The sequence below is a fragment of the Oenanthe melanoleuca genome, chromosome 1A (assembly GCF_029582105.1).
Source record: "Oenanthe melanoleuca isolate GR-GAL-2019-014 chromosome 1A, OMel1.0, whole genome shotgun sequence".
Lineage (NCBI taxonomy): Eukaryota > Metazoa > Chordata > Aves > Passeriformes > Muscicapidae > Oenanthe > Oenanthe melanoleuca.
In genome coordinates this window covers 1,231,179-1,250,838 of record NC_079334.1, presented here as the reverse complement: position 1 = coordinate 1,250,838, position 19,660 = coordinate 1,231,179, and the positions used below count along the sequence as shown (strand labels likewise).

At 36.9% G+C, this 19,660-nt stretch overlaps 1 protein-coding gene across 1 annotated transcript in view; it reads left to right on the top strand.

Annotated features, from left to right (window-relative positions):
* LOC130263814 (keratin-associated protein 16-1-like) overlaps nt 1–16,906 on the top strand; it is a 187,415-nt gene extending 170,509 nt beyond the window's left edge. The window contains exon 4 of the mRNA XM_056511639.1: nt 16,842–16,906. Coding sequence (XP_056367614.1) covers nt 16,842–16,906 — 65 coding nt within the window. The remainder of the gene's footprint in view (nt 1–16,841) is intronic.
* Nucleotides 16,907–19,660: the final 2,754 nt, after the last annotated feature.

Sequence of the window (19,660 nt, the reverse complement as noted above, 5' to 3'; positions counted from 1 at the left end):
ACTAATTTCAGCTTAAGTAATTACATCTTATGTAATGAATTTCCCTATCTGGCATTAATTAGAAGAGCTCTTCTTCACTTCCTGTCCTAACATGATCCATAAAGTTGCTGTGTGATGTAGGTTGCTGTGGTCAGCCCTGGAAATTGCTTTATTTTAGTGGATAAATACACTGGGCAAGTTTCAGAAGGCAGCTAGAGATGTGTCCACGTCCATTTCCTAGGATGCATCTCCTACAAAATTTAAATTCTTGTTCAAATAAAAGTGTTGCTGCTCAACCATCAGCAACCACACTCTCTTCCAGTACTGGGAACCTTAAAAAAATGGGATGTAAATTTGGATTAGAACCATTAGAATGTTTTTTTCCAGCTGGAAGGACAAAGGTGCAGGGTTAAAGGTTCTGAATTTACTGCAGGGACCTTTTCCAGGTGAGGCTGTCCCTGTGCAGGTGGCCACTCCTTTATTCATGTGGCTACAGAGGGAAGGAGTAAATCTTTGCACACAATAAATCAAGTGAGAATTCTTTACTACTGTTTTTGCAAAATTAAATTGAATTTCTCTAATCTCAAATGCTATTTACAGTATAAATTATCTCTATCTATGCAGTCTGTTAGCATCCAATATAATTAAAGCCAGAAAATCTCCATCTATTAATTTTTGCTGTTTACAGACCCTCATAAATTCTTGGGAGTTTTTTGGCCATTTTGGCTGGCTGTTGTAAGTCTGATTTCCTCTAGTTCTATGCTGAATTTCAATATGCAGCTGTAACTATTGAGAACATTTTCTTCAAATTCTATTTGTTTTGTGAGGCAAGCTGAGACCTGCATAGAAGACAAACTTAAGAAAATAGGTTTAATTAACCCATGAACAATTAAAATGTGCAAGCTCTTTGGGATTTGGATACTTTATTGGATACATAGAACATAAAATAACATTTCAAGTTTTCATGGTTAGCATTGCAGAAGGCTGGTTTGTGGCAATATGAGTAATTATTCTGGATACCTATGTGGTTTCACCAACATTTTGAAGCTCACATGACACAATTTGGTGAGCATCTGACCTGTGTTTCACACCAGGAGACACCAAGCTTTACTTGACATCCTACCATCACTGTGAGCTGGAGACTTTGCTGCAAATCCTGATAAAAATACTGAGGGTGAGGGGGGAGCTGACCACAGTCCTGCTGTGCCACCCTATTGCCAAACTGGTGTGTGCCTTCATGTTTCAGCAATTCTGCCTTATTGCACCAAGAAATGTCTTTTCTGATGTAAAATATGGCTGGTTGTTTTTTTTTATCCTTCATCCACGCTGAATCTGGGATATGGTAACACACATTTCTTGTTTAAGAGCTAGGAAATAGGAGTGGAAATATTTCTGTGTGTTGATGTGAAATGAGTTTACTGACAGCTGACTGGATACTAGCACACTTCCCATGACTATCCCTGAAAGTCAGCTGCTAAGAAAATCTGAATTAAAATTTTATTATATGATTATATGATTATTATATGAAACACCCCACCTTATTTTTGCCTGTTCAGAAAACTTTGGAAAGTTGCCATTGAGCTTTGAGTTCAGGTTGTTACAGGGTATTAAATATGCCATGAAAGCAGTCTTAAATTTTGGTAAGTTAGCCAGTAAGTCTGACCCTCAAAGTGAGGCTTAGCATGGCTTTTTTTGCAGGCAATGTGCACCCTGATGTATGGGCTGGCTGGCTGTAGATCAAAACTGGAGGTTTTATTGATGAAATCCTTCCTACAGTGGGGATTAAAAAGGCAAGTCTTATCCCAGGATCTGTTTGGAAGATATAGATTCCTGTTATTTGCTGAAGTAAGGGAATGCTGGCAGTATCAAGTTCCTTACATGAGGACTGACATGACTAGATGCTTCTCTGAAGATTTAATTCACTGTGTTGGAGGAACAGTCCAGCCACTCTGGGAACAAAACTGCTCTGTCTGTTCAGCCCTTCTTCAGCTCTGTGACTGCATTGGACTCTCTAAACTCTATGTGAGGGGGCTGGCTTTAGTTGAGGATTTTTTTTTGGTTGGGTTGTTTGTTGTAGTTTGGCTTTGATTACTTGTTGGGGTTTTTTGTGGTTTTGTTTTGTTTTGGTTTGGTTTTGGCTTTTTGGTTTTTTTTTAGTTTTGTCTTTTTTTGTTGTTGTTTTTGTTTTGTTTGGGTTTTTTATTTATTTGGTGTTTTTCAACTGCTGTCTTGGTTTTTTTGTTCATGTGCAAGTAAAATCGAGTGGAAATTGGTTTTCAGTTATAGCCTTCACTGAAATCATTGAGAAGACATCCAGAGACACACCTAGGCTGGGGTCTGGCCCTGCATCAGTGAAGCAGCAGGAAAACTGTGTCAAGTGTTAGTGTGTCCCATGTGAGAGAACTTAGGGGATGTCATGTGGAGCAGCTTCATTAATTTCTGGACCTTTTTCAACTAGGACCAACTCAGACCAAATTAACAAACAGCTACTTAGCAAAAGTAGCTTTTCATCCTTTCAAATCTGTTGTGAGGGGGTTTTTTTACTGAATTGTTGGCACTGCACAAGTGTTGGACAAATAATGCATGCATATAAATTACTGCCAGTGATTTTGTGATCAGTAGCATTAATTTCTCCAGAGAATAAACTTGAAATATTCTGAGCAAGATTTATCCAAGCTCCCTTTCAGGGTTAAAGGCTCAGAAGGGGTTTCCATGAGAAATCCAGTGGGCACCACCCAACACAGGACAGAGGGCACAGACAGCACAGGCTGGTCAGTACCTTGATCAGTTCATGCAGCTGGAATTCTCACATGCCACTGTTCTTACCTTTAAAGCTGAGTGGAAAACAGCAATTCTGGTTTTTATGGGAATTTATACTCCTGGGTTTTTTGTTGGTTTTTTTTTTTTTTCGTTTTTTTTTTTTTTTTTTTTTTTTTTTTTTTTTTTTGTTTTGTTTTTTTTTTTTTTTTTTTTTTTTACATTTATGCTGTACAAAACAAAATAATTATTCTTTCTTCAGTGTGGCTGGGATGGGGTTGAGAGCCTGGGACCGTGGAGTTTAGGAGCTGGCAAGTTTTCTGAGGGGTCAGAGAAGATTTTTTGGCAGTAAACCAAGGGGTATCCAGGTAGAAACCAGCTGATAGGAGGAAGATTTCAAAATCTAAGTCTTGTTATGGTCCTGCAGTTCTGACTGATTTTTAGCACTAGCTTATTAAGGCTTGACTTTGTCACGTAAGAATGTTTAGATGTCAACAAGTAAAGCTATTTTTACATTTATTTATCTCTATATTAAGTTTAATGGGTATCAGACCAAGTAGTTAGCATCAAAACCTGGCTGCCATATTCACAGCAATGGAGTTTTGTGTGTCTTAATGGATTTTAAATTTTTTTCTAAACTATTGGATTTTATGAACTATTAATTTTTTTATTCCTGTTTCTCATTTATGATTCTCTCCTCATATGAAAATTCATATTCTGCTTTCTTGAATTTTTTTTCTCATTTACTTAAAAATTATCCACTAATGGTTATAGTATACTAATATGTGCTTTATAGCAATGAACTATGAAGCCAGAGTAGTGTTGCAATCATTGTGCTTTCATCCTTTAGTTCAGGGATTAAGGTCAAAGCCACAATGACATCCAGATCTGGAGTGACCACTTCTCTGCCCACACACAGATTGAATTGTAGAAAGGACTTTCTCCACAAAGTACTCCCATGGCTTACTTTTTACTAATCTCCCTATTTCAGAAAAGATGGTCTCATTCAGTGGGATGGATGTTAATTCAGGTCCCTAGAGGGCTTGAATTAAAGACCTGGTAACTCCTTCTGATTAGTAAATCTGTGGTCTTAATTTAGCAGCAATACCTATGCTATGTTTTTCCCCTTACTGAATTCTGCTCAGCTAAGCAATGTCCAAAAAGAATTAAACCAGAAGACAAATGCAATGTAAACATTCATTCTGAGCTCTTATGATTAGTGCAATTGATTTGTGAAAGGATGAAATTATATTGTAAAGTTAATCATTAGAGAAAATAAATGCCTGAAGGATCTAAGCTTAATATATTGGGCTTTTCACTGAGTCAATATAGATTGACAAGCCATATTTCCCATTCAAAGAAATGTTAAACGTGTTTACAGATTTCATGAAAGGCTCTGAAGACAACATGGCTTTAACAACATTTTCTGTCAAAGGCTACAATAATAACCTGATTTCTGCTCTCAGTCATGCTGCAGTAGCTGTCAGAAATGGTAGAGCACATTGCTTAAATAGAGCAGAATTTGGCCTAGCCATCTTGTAATGCTGCAAAAAAAAAAAAATTATAATTTTTATTTTGTCGGTTTGGGTTTGGTTTCAGTGCTACAGGTGGAGGTGAGGCTGGTAGCTCAGACCTGCCAGTTCTTGTGGCACGTCCAGGGCAGCACACCCTGACACAAACAGGTTCCAGCTGAGTGCAAACATCACAGGGCAAGGTGCTGCTGCTTTTGCCTCTCAGGTGATGGATGTCCAAATAATTATATATTCAAGACCTTATTTAAATATTAGGAGAGAATTGGAGCTAGAAGCTCAGGCTTTTGGAAGTCTGGAGTTGTTGTTGATGTTTCATTTGCTGTCCATGAGAGACAGTTGCTTGGGATGTTCTGTTTTGTTAACACACGTTAGCAAAATAAACTTGCTTGCTTCAGGCAACCTCAGGATCTGCTGGCAGTCCACAAGTTATTTAAGACTGTCTGTGACTTACTTGTCTTTGACTTTGTTGTGACAAAAGATCTGAAGCCTTCAGGAGTCATTAAGGAATCATATCCTATTTGTCAGCTTCTGAATGGTAATAACATACAAGTTTTCTTAGCACCTCTGTGAGACTGGCTGTGTTGTATGACAAGCAGTGTATTATAAATTCCTTTCATGCACCTCTGGATTGTACAGATCCAACACATGCAATTCTAAGACTGTCACTGTATCATATATTGCATTAATTCAGTATTACTTGTAGTTCGAATTGCAGTAAGCAGAATTTGAGAAATAGAAATTAGTCCCAGTGTTAACTTTTGTTTCTTTCTTCCCTGTAGAATGGCAGGATAGTGTTTAATTTCTGTTTACAAGCATGATGTAAAGATGAATTAATTATTTGGAAAGTCCTTTGAGATTACTTAGCGTTGAAAATTGCAAATTACTAATATTCTAATTATTAAATTCTACTATTATATTAGTGGTAATAATAGAGCATATCCTAAAGCAAACAAATGGGAGAGACTGATTAAAAATGAATGGGCAATTTTAACTTTCAATTTTTCTGACCTTATGGTACACCTGTGCTCAATTAGATCATCTCAGGTCTTTGATGTTTACTTGTTTTGAGTACTGGGAAAATATTTTTTGTTTTTCATGCTTAGTTCTTAATGCATGTTTTGCAATTTCTTGTTTTGAGCAGAAACAGAAATACCATGTGGAAGAGAAGAGCAATTTTCTAACATGGGTTTTGTCTGGCATATGTAACCACTAAAAGAAAAAAAATCAAACCTCAATTAAGATATCTCTGAGCTGTGAGTAATTAGATGGAGTCTGCAATACTTTGGCACTAGGGATTATTGTTTGCTTGTGTGCTTCAAGCACAAGTTTGGATAAAGAAAATGAACTTCACTGAAGATAGATTCAGTTTGCTTAAAAAAAGGCATAATACAGATTCAGAGAATCATTAAATAATTTAGGTTGGGAAAAAGCCCCTTTAAGCTCATGGAGCATTTCTGGTATCACTCTCCATTCACTGCCTGGATTCTCCCTCTGGTGAGTCCCAGCAAAGCCCAAATCTCCTCTTACCCTTGTTAGTTCTTTGACAAGTCATCACCTCACACTTCTGTTAAGTGGAGATCTCATTCTAAAAGTATTTGTTGCTTGGTTTTGGTTTTTGTTAATTCTTCTCCCTTCTCAATGAGATAAAATAAAAAAAACCCAACACAGAAACAAAGCAAAGCTGAGAGGTCATCCTTATTATATTCTGAGATTGGAACAAATCAGAAATGTCAATATCTTGAAATAAATAATCTGATGTTTGAGACCCCAGGGTTTCCCTCCAGGCAGAACTTTTAAGTGCTGATGCCACCTCAAAAATGAAGAGGTTTGTCAATGCTTAATTAGTCAGCATTACAGAAATATATGATGTCAATGAAAAAGAGGGATGTATGAATGAAAAATTCCTTACAGCAGAACAACTGCATGCAGAGCAAAGCTTTTAGCTCTGGCTTTTAAAATTGAGCAGATTTTTATTTTCATACAAACCATTTCACCCACAAGAAGGACTTAAAGTTTTGGGAGGAGGAAGAAATCACACAGGTTAGGAGGGCAGCTTCTTGTTTTGTGTGTTCAGATGTCCACTTGTATACAAATAAATTTATACATGTCTCCTTGTCTTACCAGGTCCATGTGTAAGTATGATTACAGACCTGAAAGAAATTTTAGACAAAGAAAAATGAAGTTAGAAAGAATTGATGCTGCAGTCACCTGGCTCCTTTCAAGGTGAGACAGGATTATTCTAGAAATGAATGAATCCTGAAAGTAGCCCAGGACTTACAAAAGGGCTGGAAATTTCCTTCACTGAGGATGTGGGCTGCAGACCTCCATTTCTCTGTGTTGTTACTTTCTCTTGGTTTCTTTGTTTTTGTTTTGTTTTGTTTTTTGTTTTTTTTCAGTGGGTAAAAGTCTCTTAACAGCAAGGAAGAGCCCAAGCTGCAGTATCCAGATCTGTATACAAGCATCCTTAAATTTATTAAATGGATATTATCTTTGGTTTTAATAATGGGGGCACAAGAAGGAGGATAACAGTTGGAAAAACCCTGTGAGGTCTCCAGTTAGCCAGTTAACACTGTTAACTCATTTCTTTTAAGTCATTATGAATTCAGTGTGTGAAATCTTTGAAAATTATCTAATTGGAGAAGTTGTCTTGCATTTGACCATTCTCTTTTTGCAAGCCATTGATCTGCTGATATATTACAGTCAAGCAGCTCAATGCACCGTTGAGGAATTTTATTGTAATACATTAACAGAGCAATGGTCATTGATTGATACCAGGAGAGCAAAGGAAGATTTCTTCTGTTTTGCTTAAAATAAAATATACTAAAAAAAAAAAAAGATATGCTGGGCAATATTCTGTTCTCACTCCATTGCAAGTCCAATACCATTTCATTGACATCTGTGGGGTTTCTCCAGAGTTAAGGTGGCATGGCTGGAATAGAATTGTTCTTGCATGCTGTCAGTGTGCTCTGTGTTCAGAAGGAAATCAGGTACACAGTTATAATTTGGGTCAGAATTAGCTAGGTTAGCTTTCAGTTTGTATTTAAACATGTGCATGTATATCTGTGTGTGTCTTTGAATAATGAATGGGATGAATAAAGAATCTGGCTTAGTCACATTCATTTCTTAAGCCAGCTTTTGCTGCTTTTCCTTTTTTTTTTTTTTTTTTTTTTTTTTTTTTTTTTTTTTTTTTTTAAGGCTATTTTTATAGGAAAGAGTTTTGTATCATGTGCTTGGGACTGAATGTTGGAGCCTGGCATTCTTTTGGACTGAATGCATTGGAAACCACATACTTTTATTTTTTTAATTTTTTTTTTAATTTTTTTTTTTTTAGTTATTTAGGAATCTAAATGAAAACTGTAAAAATTATGAGGTTTGTAACATCTTAAGTGACACTGAAATTCTAGGTTGGAGTATGTAAATGTTAGATTAGTTACAAATTGCTTTAATGGATCCATTTAAAATAATATTTTTGCTATAGTGTTTTGTTTAGGGTAATAACACAGGAATAATTTGCCTATCCATTTTAACTCTCATTTCTATTAAGCTTTTCCAATTCTTTCATCTTCTGTTATATGGGTGGTTTCATATTTTGGTTTTGTACTTTTTTTCTGATTTTATACATCATTCTGTATTAGAACCTCATGGTTGTGTTTGGGTTTGCAGGACTCCAGAAGACTTACCTGTATTAAAAATTCTCCACTGTAATTCAAAAGAGGCTCAAAGGAAATACTTTTATCCAGATTACCATTCCTCCTGGACAATTTGTTACCTCTATTTATTTCAAAATATACACCATACATTTTTGAAAACAGGTATGGCCTTTACTCAGTTTTTCTGCAAAAATACATTTTTTATATGATTTCACAGCCTATATAACATTTCTTATAAGGATCTGAAGTAATAGTAGTCAAAGTTACTTTCACCTCTGATTTTGCAATGATCCTGTGTTTAAATAGCTAAATATAAAAAGAGGTCTAAAAGCATTTGACAAACTTACCTAGAATCAAAAATTCCCTATGTATTTGGGGGCAAAATTTGGGAATTTCAGCTGAAAAAGACTATATCCTGATTAGCTCCACATAGTCTCTGGAAAAATCATAGCTCTGATTCATTAGACCCCAATTTTGAAGGGTTACCTTCTGATATTCCTGTTCACAGGACTTTTATTTATTTTTTTATTATTTATTATTATTTTTATTATTTTATCCAGTGCATGATGAGCCTCTGGGTGGGAAGAGGAGCATTACCACTGAAGAGCTTGCAAGGTATGACATATGTGGAGAAAAGCTTAGAGAGGAGCTCAGATGTTGTCCAGTGCATAATGAATAATGAGTTGCATCATATTAAAATATAAATTTATTCATTCTTATGTGTGTATATATATGCAGTGCTTTTATTTTCTGATTTAAACCCATTATTTTCCCATTGAAATTAAGTGGTTTTCTGAACAGAAGCAATTACTTAGCTTGGAATCATATTTTGCCCTTGTCTATTCCTGAACAGAGCTGAAGTCTCTGCTTTTTCTCTTCCTTCCTAAGTAGTTCATGCTAAATTGGTTTCCACTTTAGCAATATGGCTAAATTTTGGCTGCTTTGAGGAAGGCAGGAATATTTTTGTTATTAATATATTAATTAAATGGATTTAAATTTTCTTTGTTCATAGCTTGCTTGCAAATGACATCAATTTTAAAACTGTACTTCCTACTCAAAATATTTCCTACTCAAAATTTCCCAGCAAATAATACCTATTGACAAATTCTTGTCTGACTGCCATTACACACCTAAAGTGTTATTTCTGAATGCATTTTTCAAGCTGATGGGGTCATTTTCTTCCCATATATTTAATCCTTTATGTAAGGTATTTACTGAATTAGTTACTGAATGAAGAAAATACTCAGACTTTTTTTTTTTTTTTTTTTTAAGATAAGTAGGAGCTCAGGTAATTCAATTAGGATACATTAACCTTTTTCCCCCCTCAATTATCCAGCCACTCTCATATTCTGGCAATGCTCATAAACACCAGATTTAAAAAAAAAAAAAAAAAAACAAACTTATTTCCTCCTGACTGAGGGATCATGACCTAAATTGCTGAATGCTAGACTTTTTTTGCTGCTTACAGCAGAAGTTTACATTTAATTTTCTTTCACTACATTGCTACCACAGAATAATGCATGGAATATTGCTTCTGAAGGATTCAGTGAGATCCCAGTACAGGAACTCTTCCTGTGCTGAATGAAGCTCTGGCTTCTTTAAGCAGTCAAAAAGTGCATTGGTGTAGTGGCACCCATTTGTCCATTTCAGTTTATTAAATACATTATTAGTAGTTTATTAAATACAGTATTAGTGGCAGCCAGCTGTCCTGAGACTCCAGGGCAGGGCTGGTTTTGCACATACCCTGTTCCAAAGGAGCTGTTTGCCATGGCAAATACTTCAGATGTGAATATGCATTATTGTGTGTCAGTTTTAGCAAGTTCCCCACATTTCTGCCATTACTGTTCACAGGGAAATGAATAATGAAAAGAATGAGAACAGAATCCAGCTTCAAAGTTGGTATAATCCCTTGCTATTTGCACAGCTGCAATCATGAGACATTCATATTTTTGTTGTGAATATCTGAATCTGAATATCAAAGTGAAACTTAGAGAATGCCACCCTGTTGACCAACATAATAGAAAATATTAGTACAAATCTCTCAAAGCCTAATTCTTGGGCAGACATGAATAATGTCTTATTGAAAGCAAATCTTGTTCAAAGCTACAATGATTTCTGGAATGTATAGAGCAATCAAATCAAAGGAGTCAAGCCTGAATACACAGATAGAAATTTGACCCATAATGCAAAGAATTCTTTTATTAGTAATTCTTAAAATGGAAAGTAATTTCCAAGTGTCTTCATTCTAGTAACATACTCAGGTCCCAGGACTGGGTATATATGTTTCTTTCCTAATCAAACAGGGAAATATTCAAGCTTTTATTGCTAATCACTGTAAAAAACAATGGTGTTGAAATAACTGCCTTGATGTAAAATCCCCATGGAGGAAAAGTACAAGTAATTTTGTAAAGCACCAGAGTTCCAACCAGCCTAACACACTTTACCTGCAGTCTGCTTTCACCGACTGCCTACACTGAGGTTAAAAAACCAGTCATCAAAAAACCCCAGGGAAAACTCTATTCCCTGATTTATTTTTGTATTTGCCAACAACAAATTGGCACTGATTAGAGCATTATTTTCTGTTTGGAAAGTATAACCAGAAAAACAGCAAAACCAGAACAGTCATCTTTGACACAAAATGTCAGATAAAACAACATTTCACTCACCAAATATTTATAGCTGTAGTGCTCTGGTGTTTCAAGAGGAGATGAAATGGAAATAATCCATTGGCTGGAGGGAATCAGGAAGGATAAAGAACAGGTAGGGCTGTGGGTGGATCTCTGCATTCCCCATGGATCCCATGGGCTGTGGGTGGATCTCTGCATCCCCCTGGATCCCATGGGCTGTACATGGATCTCTGCATCCCTGTGGATCCCATGGGCTGTGGGTGGATCTCTGCATCCCTGTAGATCCCATGGGCTGTGGGTGGATCTCTGCATCCCTGTGGATCCCATGGGCTGTACATGGATCTCTGCATCCCTGTGGATCCCATGGGCTGTGGGTGGATCTCTGCATCCCTGTGGATCCCATGGGCTGTACATGGATCTCTGCATCCCTGTGGATCCCATGGGCTGTACATGGATCTCTGCATCCCTGTAGATCCCATGGGCTGTGGGTGGATCTCTGCATCCCTGTAGATCCCATGGGCTGTGGGTGGATCTCTGCATCCCCATGGATCCCAGGGGCTGTACATGGATCTCTGCATCCCTGTGGATCCCATGGGCTGCACTGTGCACTAATTTTTTTTATTTTCTTAAATCTGTTCTCACAGAGGCCTTACAACCTCTGTAACTGGCCCAGCCTTGGCCAGCAGCATGAACATCTTTATAGCCATCAGGGATTGCCTCTGCTGGATGTGGTGGAAGCCACCTCTGTGTCCCCCTGCTACCAAAAATCAGGCAATGCAAAACCAGTCCAATGGTATATAAAAAACTTCAAAACAATATGGCAAGATAAAGCTAAAATAATAATTTTTAAACCCTTAAAAATTTAGGATTAATCCTATTGTTTTTCCCAATTCATTTGCCATAATTTTTTACCAAAGGGGAAAAAATATGTCTCTTTGGAATCTTAATATGAAATCTTCATAAACAAAATGAAGAGGTAGGAGATTAAAATGTTAAAAGGAGAATACAGGATTTTCTGATGCATGGCTAAGTTCCAGAGGGCAAGAACTGTTGGTTTTCTGCCCCATTGGCACCATTCTTCATAGATGAGGTCCTAAATTTGGAAGGATCAGAAGAATTTCCAGTATCTCAATGTATTTTCTAACACTATTCATCATATCTTGTAAGTTTAAATTTCTTAACTGGAAACTATAGCAATTAAAAAGATATTTGGAATAATTAGAGCAAATAATTCAAGAAACAAAACTTAATGACAATGATGTTGCCAAAGCGACTGTAACATATATCTAAAATAAATTAAAACCTACAAATTAATCACTGTCTGCCTGTATCCCACCCTGTGCTAACAAAAAAACCCCCATGTATTTAAACCTACAATTTATAAGCGTTCCCTGGCAAAAATCAATATAAAGCTTTAGTGGGCAGAATGTGTGTAATGGTAACAAGTAGAAAGGTTAGTGTAGAAGTTAATGGTTCTATCAAGAGTAAAACAGAGCTAAAGTCTGAAGAAAAGCTCTCCCACAAGTGCTTCATTAACCTTGGAGAACTCCAGCGTATCTTCAAAGTAAAGATTACAACAAACCTGACTCAGTCACCAGCAGCACTTGTTAGCTCTTGGCTCCAGGAATCAACAGCTTTTTCATTTGCATTATGAAACCATCACAAAGCTCTCATTGCACTAAGAGGTTTGACCCTGTAAACTAACTGGATTAGTTAATCCAAGATCACATGGGGCAGCAGGAGTGATGGTGAATACCTCACCCAAACACAGCCTGTGTGCTCCCAGGTAGGGGGAGTTCCATCCCAAAATGATCAATAGCAGAAACGTCCATCCTTAATCGACATCCCAGTTCCAGGGAGCTGGAGGGCTGGAGGTAATTTTGATTAACTCACCCAGCAGCAATTGCACCCTTCCCAAGGCAGCTAAAACACATCAGTGCTTTTCTCCCAGCTGAAACCAGGACCATCTCCCTCTGCTCTTCCCTCTGCATCAACCATTACTGACTGCAGGAGGTCTTGGTTCTCTTCTTCCTACAGCTCCCACATCCCCCCCAGACTTTCACTTCCCACTCAGTCTGACTGGGACAAATATTTGGGATAACTCCCAGGATTACTGGAACTATATGGATAAACAGAAAACTTGTACATACAGTTGTCCAAACCTGGAACTTATGCTTCTGATATTTCTGCTGCTATTCCATGAAAATGAGTGGGAGGATAGGAGCTCTGCAGGCCACTCCTGTGTCCAAACTAACCAAAAATTTAGAGGTTAGTGATAGACTATCACATGTAACATTAGTTAGCAGTTCAATATAAAGAATCCATTGCCAGATTGGATCTTAGAAAAGGCCACCACAAATTATACCTTTTGAAAATGCAACCAATGGAGTCCTATTTGAATGGTAAGTACAGAAAATTTCTTTTGGTATACATTTTCATTTTATGCATTTGTTTTGTTTTTATGCTTTTATTGTCTGCTTAACAATACACACCATCTGTAATGTTTTGCAATGAATATCCATGAACAAATCTCACTATATTATAGCAGTATGGTTCAATATTCTGCAAAATGACATATATTCCAATTTATCTTTCAATATGAGATCACTGTGTTGGTACCCCATAGATTTCTAGTTACAGAGCCTTGTTTTCACTCTTCTTGCTAGATTTTAGGCTTTGCATCTGGCATTTATCATGAAATTAAATGACAAAATTAAATAAATATAAAGAAAATACTTTTGGAGGAAAAAGTGCCATATAAGTTAAGCATAATTTCATGTGGGAAAATTAGGCAGGAAATTTCAATGGAAAAGACATGAAAAATCCTGGACTAGAGTTTCCATTTTACATAGACTCTCTTGAAAATTGTGCTGATACTTTGGGTTATACTTTTTATCTAAATTTATCTAAATTAAGGAACCCTCCAAAATCGGTGCTCTTAGTTTCAAGTCTCATACCAAACTATAATGACACAGGTATATGTAAAATAAAATTCACTTTTGTCATGGCAATCAAGAATCTCCTGACATACAAAGTCAGTTTTAGACTAGACTTTGGAAAGAACTTTTCTTGGTAAACTCTTTCCAAGATGAAGCAATGGGGAGTTCATACTGTCAAATACTGGTTTTTCCCACTTTTCTGTGTAATCAAAAAAACAAGTTAGTGAAAGTATTGCCATAGATGCAAAACCAAAAATCAATTTGCTATGAGAGATCAAAGGAAAACTTGGTAACTGTCAGAAGTATTATGTTATAATGACCCAAAGATTAAAATGATGGCAGCCAGAGGCACAGTTGGGACCAAGAACCATTAGCTGCACATTGACAATTCAAATGCATTTGCACCATTGCCAGCTTGCTCCAGTCTCCAGCCCATCTACTATTTTTTCCCATTTTATTCCTCCCATCTTCCCCTACCTACTGCCAGAAGTTTTCTTCCAGCAAGTTTTAGGGTGGAAGTTTAAATGAGCATCTGCCACAGCACCAATGCCAAGGCAAGCTGGCCTCCAACCAGCAGGGCTGCTCTTGCATGGGATGCCTGGCTCCCCCTTGGAGACTGCATTTAACCTGTGTGACACACTCAGATTCCACAGCTTGGTGCCTCAAATCCCACGGTCCTGCTTCTCTCCAAATTTTCCAGTTGGTAACGTATCCTGGTGGGGAGAATCACATCCTTGCCCTTTGTTGTCCTTCGTGTTTCTTTGCAAGTCAAAACAAAGTGGTTTTATTTTATTTATCTCTGGTTTATTTTTGTTTTTATCACTGTTTTTAAAAAAGAAAAGGAAAAGAGAAATGAGGGGAGGATTCAGTTCATAATTAGGGGAGGAGTCGTTTTTGGACTCAATCCCCAACATGAAATCTGTCATAAATTGATTCTGCCAAATTGCTGAACAGAGTGCAAATTTGTAATGTGCCAGTTTTTTAATGGGTTTAGTTCTTTGGGCTCTTTCTGCAAGTCCAAAGCTTGTGTCATTTCACTGACACTGTCCTTGAAAATCTTGTTCTGCAACCTCCTTTTTAAACTATGTGATAGACATGCTTAAGCCTTCCCAGCTGTGACAGCCCAGGACAAAAAAGTCAGCCTAGGTTTTGGCACACCTAGAGTCTTCTTCAAGTAATCTCATTTGTGCCTGTCCTAGAACTGGTCCTGTTAGGCAGCATCCTTATCTCATAGCCACAGCTGAGGATGGCATTGTGGCTTCCCAAAGCACGGCTGCTCCAGTGGCTAAAGGGACACCCAGGTCTTAGTTACAGCAGACACCATCTTTGGAACGGAAATTCCATGGAAATTATTGCCAAAATCCTTCATCTGTTTTATTTCCCTTGCTTGAATGATGGGTTGAGCAGGCCTACTTAAGAGTACAATAGCTGCAGCCATTTGAAATGCTAATTTTCATCTTGGCCACAACATGTTGTGCCTATCAACCCCCTTTACACCTTATTGACTGTAAAGATAATGAGATTCTCTTAAAAGAATAGCAGAAAACCCATGACATTCAGGATTCAGATTGCCCTCCAATCTAGCTGCTGCATGTAAGGACTGAGAGGACTGCCCACATAAGAAAACATGCTTTTGATTTAGAGCATATTTGTAGTTAAACCTCTGAGAAGCCCTTCTTCACACTGGGTAGAGACAACTGGTAAATAGTGACATTTGTTCCTGTCTTACAAGGCTTGTTGAACCTTCTAAATGCTTTCCTTGGAGTTGGATCTGCTGGTCCAGCCCTGTAGCCTTGCTGCATTTCCAGTTTATTTGAGCACACCAGGATCCCACACAGGCACCTTTGCACAGGGCCAGTCAAACAGTAAAAACAAACATGTTGCTCCCCAGATTGTCTGCTGCTGACCCAGTCTGTGCTGTGTGCTTCCCAGGCTGCAGTGTAAATGTTTCCAGGGACAGATGTCGTGAGAGAGCTCTGAAAACATCTGATCCAGTGATACTTTTGAGATCAGAGTTTACAGAATATCCTTGTTTTGGTTCATATTATATTTATATAATATACAGACCTGTGCTTCAGAATTCTTCTTTACAAATAAACAATTATAAACTAGAGCTAGAGTGAGGAGGCATATCACATAAAAAATAGTCCTAGATTTTCAGACTGCTGTCTGAGTCTGTAAAAATGTTGGTGACTTGTAAGATTTTAAAACATTTGCAACAGAAGTGAGGGAGAAGGAATCAACATATCAGTGTAGAATAGCAAATGCAAACTTTTAAGGTTTATTTCCCCATTTTTAGACTTTAAGCAGATTGGAAGTAAAGGGCAGCTTCTGATTTAGGCTTGAATTTCAGGTCTGAATAGGTGTGGATCATTCATATCATTCATCATCTCAGATGGGTGGGTATCACTCATTCCAATGGATCACTTCAGGTTTTGGGATTGCAGGGAGACTTGAGAACTATCTGTGTGGATTTATCTATATAAGAGATGGCATTAAAAATAAAAAAAATATTTTTGAAGCCTTCTTCATCTATAAAAAAGTTTCAGGATTCTTTCTTTTGTCAAGAAGTAAAATATTTCCATGCATAATGCTTTTTTTTTTTAAAGAAATGTAATTTAAAATAAAAATATTAATGATTAGAATAACGTTTTAAAGAGAATTTCATAACAGCTTTCAAATGTGTTGTCTGTCACATGATTGTGTCAGATGTCCCAAAGAAATGTAAATTGTGGTCATACTTTTTTTTTTCAGTGAAACTATGTCTATGTTGGAGGTGAAATCATTGATAAGGTGAGATATTTTAAAGTTCTTTCTCAAATGGCTTCCTCCTGGTTGCCTACACTACAACACTCTAAAAAGCTTCAAGTTTTTCCACTTAATAATATCAGATAATATTCCATTTGAAGCCTATGGTAATCCAAAGAAAATTAAAAGGTATTGACATATTCACAAAGGAAATTATGTCCTTTTACCAACAATTAAAGATACTTGATAGCTGAAGCTTGTATTTTAATGTTCAAGTAGTTACCTGTGTGGAGGCCCATGCTCCTGAGGGAAGAGGAGGGAATGAATTGGAATAATTCTCTTTGCAGGCTTCAGCACCCTGTGTCTGATTGCTGGGGAGATGTTTGGTGTGTTACCAAGCTGAGTTAGTGATGTCCCTGGAAAGATGCAGGAATTATTGTTTATTTGAGCCCAGATAATGGGCACCATGCCTTGTGACCAGGCAGTGCTGACTGACTTCCATGCCTAAAGATAGAAACAGGCACATGTTATATAGACATGCATACTTTATAATATTTTCGAGGTTTTTTTTCTCCCTAAACTGTGATTTTCCTGTTTTTTTCTGTGAAGGAGAAGATCTGATCCTTAAAGTCCATTCCAACCCCTTAACATTCTATGATTTTGTGATTATGTAGTGCCTCCAGAAGTATTAAATTTTAGTAGTGGGTGCAAACTGTACCTTGGAGCACTTTTCAACGAGGCAATTACTATTTGTGTTTCAATAAGGAAGGAGGCTTTCTTATTTTTTTTTTTTTCCAACAATATTTAAACTTTAGGCAAAGCTGCAAAGAATTTAGTAAGAACCATGCCTCTCAGATATCAGGAGAAGCTTCTGGAGCTGATGGTGGAAGAAATGGGGACAAAAGTGAGTAGTTTGTTTGTTTATGTATTTATTTATGTATTTATTTATTTATTTATTTATTTATTTATTTATTTATTTATTCATATATTTATGTTTCTCTCCAATGCTGTATTTTAGGAAACTGCTGACCCAGCCCCTCACCTCCAGTTCTGGGCTTCATACTATATGCTTGTTATCACAATCCAATGATTTCTTTAAAATATTGAATGTTCTCTATTAGTATAGCTACAGCAGAGACTTCAGGTTTTTGTTTTAATTTCCTTTAGTTCTTTTTTATCTTTTTTTGCTTTTCCAGTTGATGATGTCTCCCCAGGAAACTTTACGAAATTTTTCCTCTGTGCTATCTCACAGTGAGTTGAAAAAGAAACTTCAAAATCAGGTTTTCTTCATCCCAACCATTTATGTATTCATGGATATATTTGAATGTGCACTCAGAAGCCTTGTCTCAGTCTGGAGAGCTGTGAGGGAGCCAGAATGAATTAACCTGAAAAAAAAATCTAGATTTACAGATGCTTTACACTGGGAGAGCAGCTGGGCAGTGTGCCTCAGTTTCCCTCTCACCCTTTGGCCCCCAGGTTCACTTTTTGACTGGACATTCTTTTCCATTTCTCCATCTACATCCAGCACAATTTCCCATTTCCTTGCACTGCTGTACAGATGTTCCCAGGGTTTTCTGTCTTGTTCTTCTCATTCTCTTCCTACTCTATGGCTGTTCCTTAAGGGAATTTCTTTTTAGGAACTGTGAGTTTTAGGAATTGAGTTTGGCTGTGATTTAGCCTGGAGAGGCTGTGCTCTCCTCCAAGTGCATTTCACTCTCAGAAGGGCTGATTCCTTGCACAGTTATGAGCAGGATTAAATCTGCAACTTTTGCCTTAAGAAAAACAAAAAAAAATCCCCATATTAACCCTTTCTCAGCATTTTGTGAGAGCAGAGTCAACAGGCAGGTAGGCAGAGGGTTTCTACACCATAATTCAATGAGGAGCAGCAGAGGATTCTTCCCAGAATGTCCACCCAGATGTCAGTAAACCTGGAGCTAATATAATCATGAATGGAAGGAAATTAGTCATTTGTAGCAGACCTTCACATTTATCATTAAATCTCTCTGATTCCACCACTGACCTTTCAAAATCAATAAACCAGGCCAACAGAAACAAGGAAGTTTCCTGTAAAGGAAGAAAATGGATCTTATTTGGACCTTCTCTCTGCTAGTTTTTTTTTTTTTTTTAAACCTTAAGTCACATTTGTAGCTCTCCTTTATCAAGACCCAGGTGTTCAAAATGCATCACTCACTAATGAAAGATGATTTTCTTCTTAATTCATCATCTGATGTCTGGAGTTTATGAGCTGTATAGGAGGAAAGCATGAAGAATATTTTTAAGGAGATATTCTTTGTTCTTCCTGGCAACTGAGTTACAAAGTTGAGTCAAGCTCAGTGTGAAATCAATTGTAGATCTAACTAGACCTTTTTTTTTTTTTTTAAGGATTTGAATGCTGTAATCTAAATGGAAGGTAAGTTATCTCTTATTTTATTTTGATTAATAAAACAGGGTGTGTGTTCCTTGCTGGCATAATAAAATCACGTGTTAAAAGTAGTAAAGTTAAACAAAAATAACTTTAATTAACCAAAAAGAAATATTCCAGATAAAGATCCAGTTGAAACTATTTGTAATCTATTTCTATGTTTATTACCTAAAGAAAATTATTGACAAGCTTGAAGCATTTATTTCCTGAGCTTTGCACTTTGGCAGTGTGTTGTCCTTATTTCTTCAATATGCAAAATGTAGATGAATAAATCTCTGTATACAAATGCTGAATATTACCTTTCATTTTATGTATATACAAATTATTTTTATGCAGTTATTTTTATGTGTCAGTATGCATTGGCATGGATTTTTTTTCTTTTTTTTTCCCCCCCACAACAAAATATATTCAGAATATATCTGGCTACCAAAAGCAAAAGAGATGAACTTGATGAAAGCAGTTTTGTTTTTCAAGTCTGTCTGTCTCTAACAGATGTCCTCAAATAAAAGTTCCTAAGCTAGAATTACTTAAATTTTAATTTGAGTATTTTTCAATTCCTTAGAAAATTAACCACTTGTCCAAAGACTGGGTCTGGCTTTGATAGCCCCCTTGATTCTAAGGACACCCAATGTTAAAATATCCATATTGTGCACACAAATCTGATATAAACTAGGGATCTGTGAGTGACAGTAACATAATGTGCATAACCCGTGGAAGGGAAAGAAAATATCACTTAGCAATGTACACACTGAACTCAGACTTGCACAAAAATAGCTTCAGGAAGCCTGGTGTTTGAAAACACAATATATTTAACCAAGTGTCATTGAGTAATAAGGCAAAGGGACAAATTTCAAGATCTAGGCTAGCACAAAGTCAATAAATGCATGTGCAGTCCAAAGACGTGACAGGCACGTATATTGTACAAAAAGGATTTCTCGGACAGATTCTGTCAATATAAATATATTCTGTCACATACATGTGCCTTGTCATGCTGCCTTGTCATAAT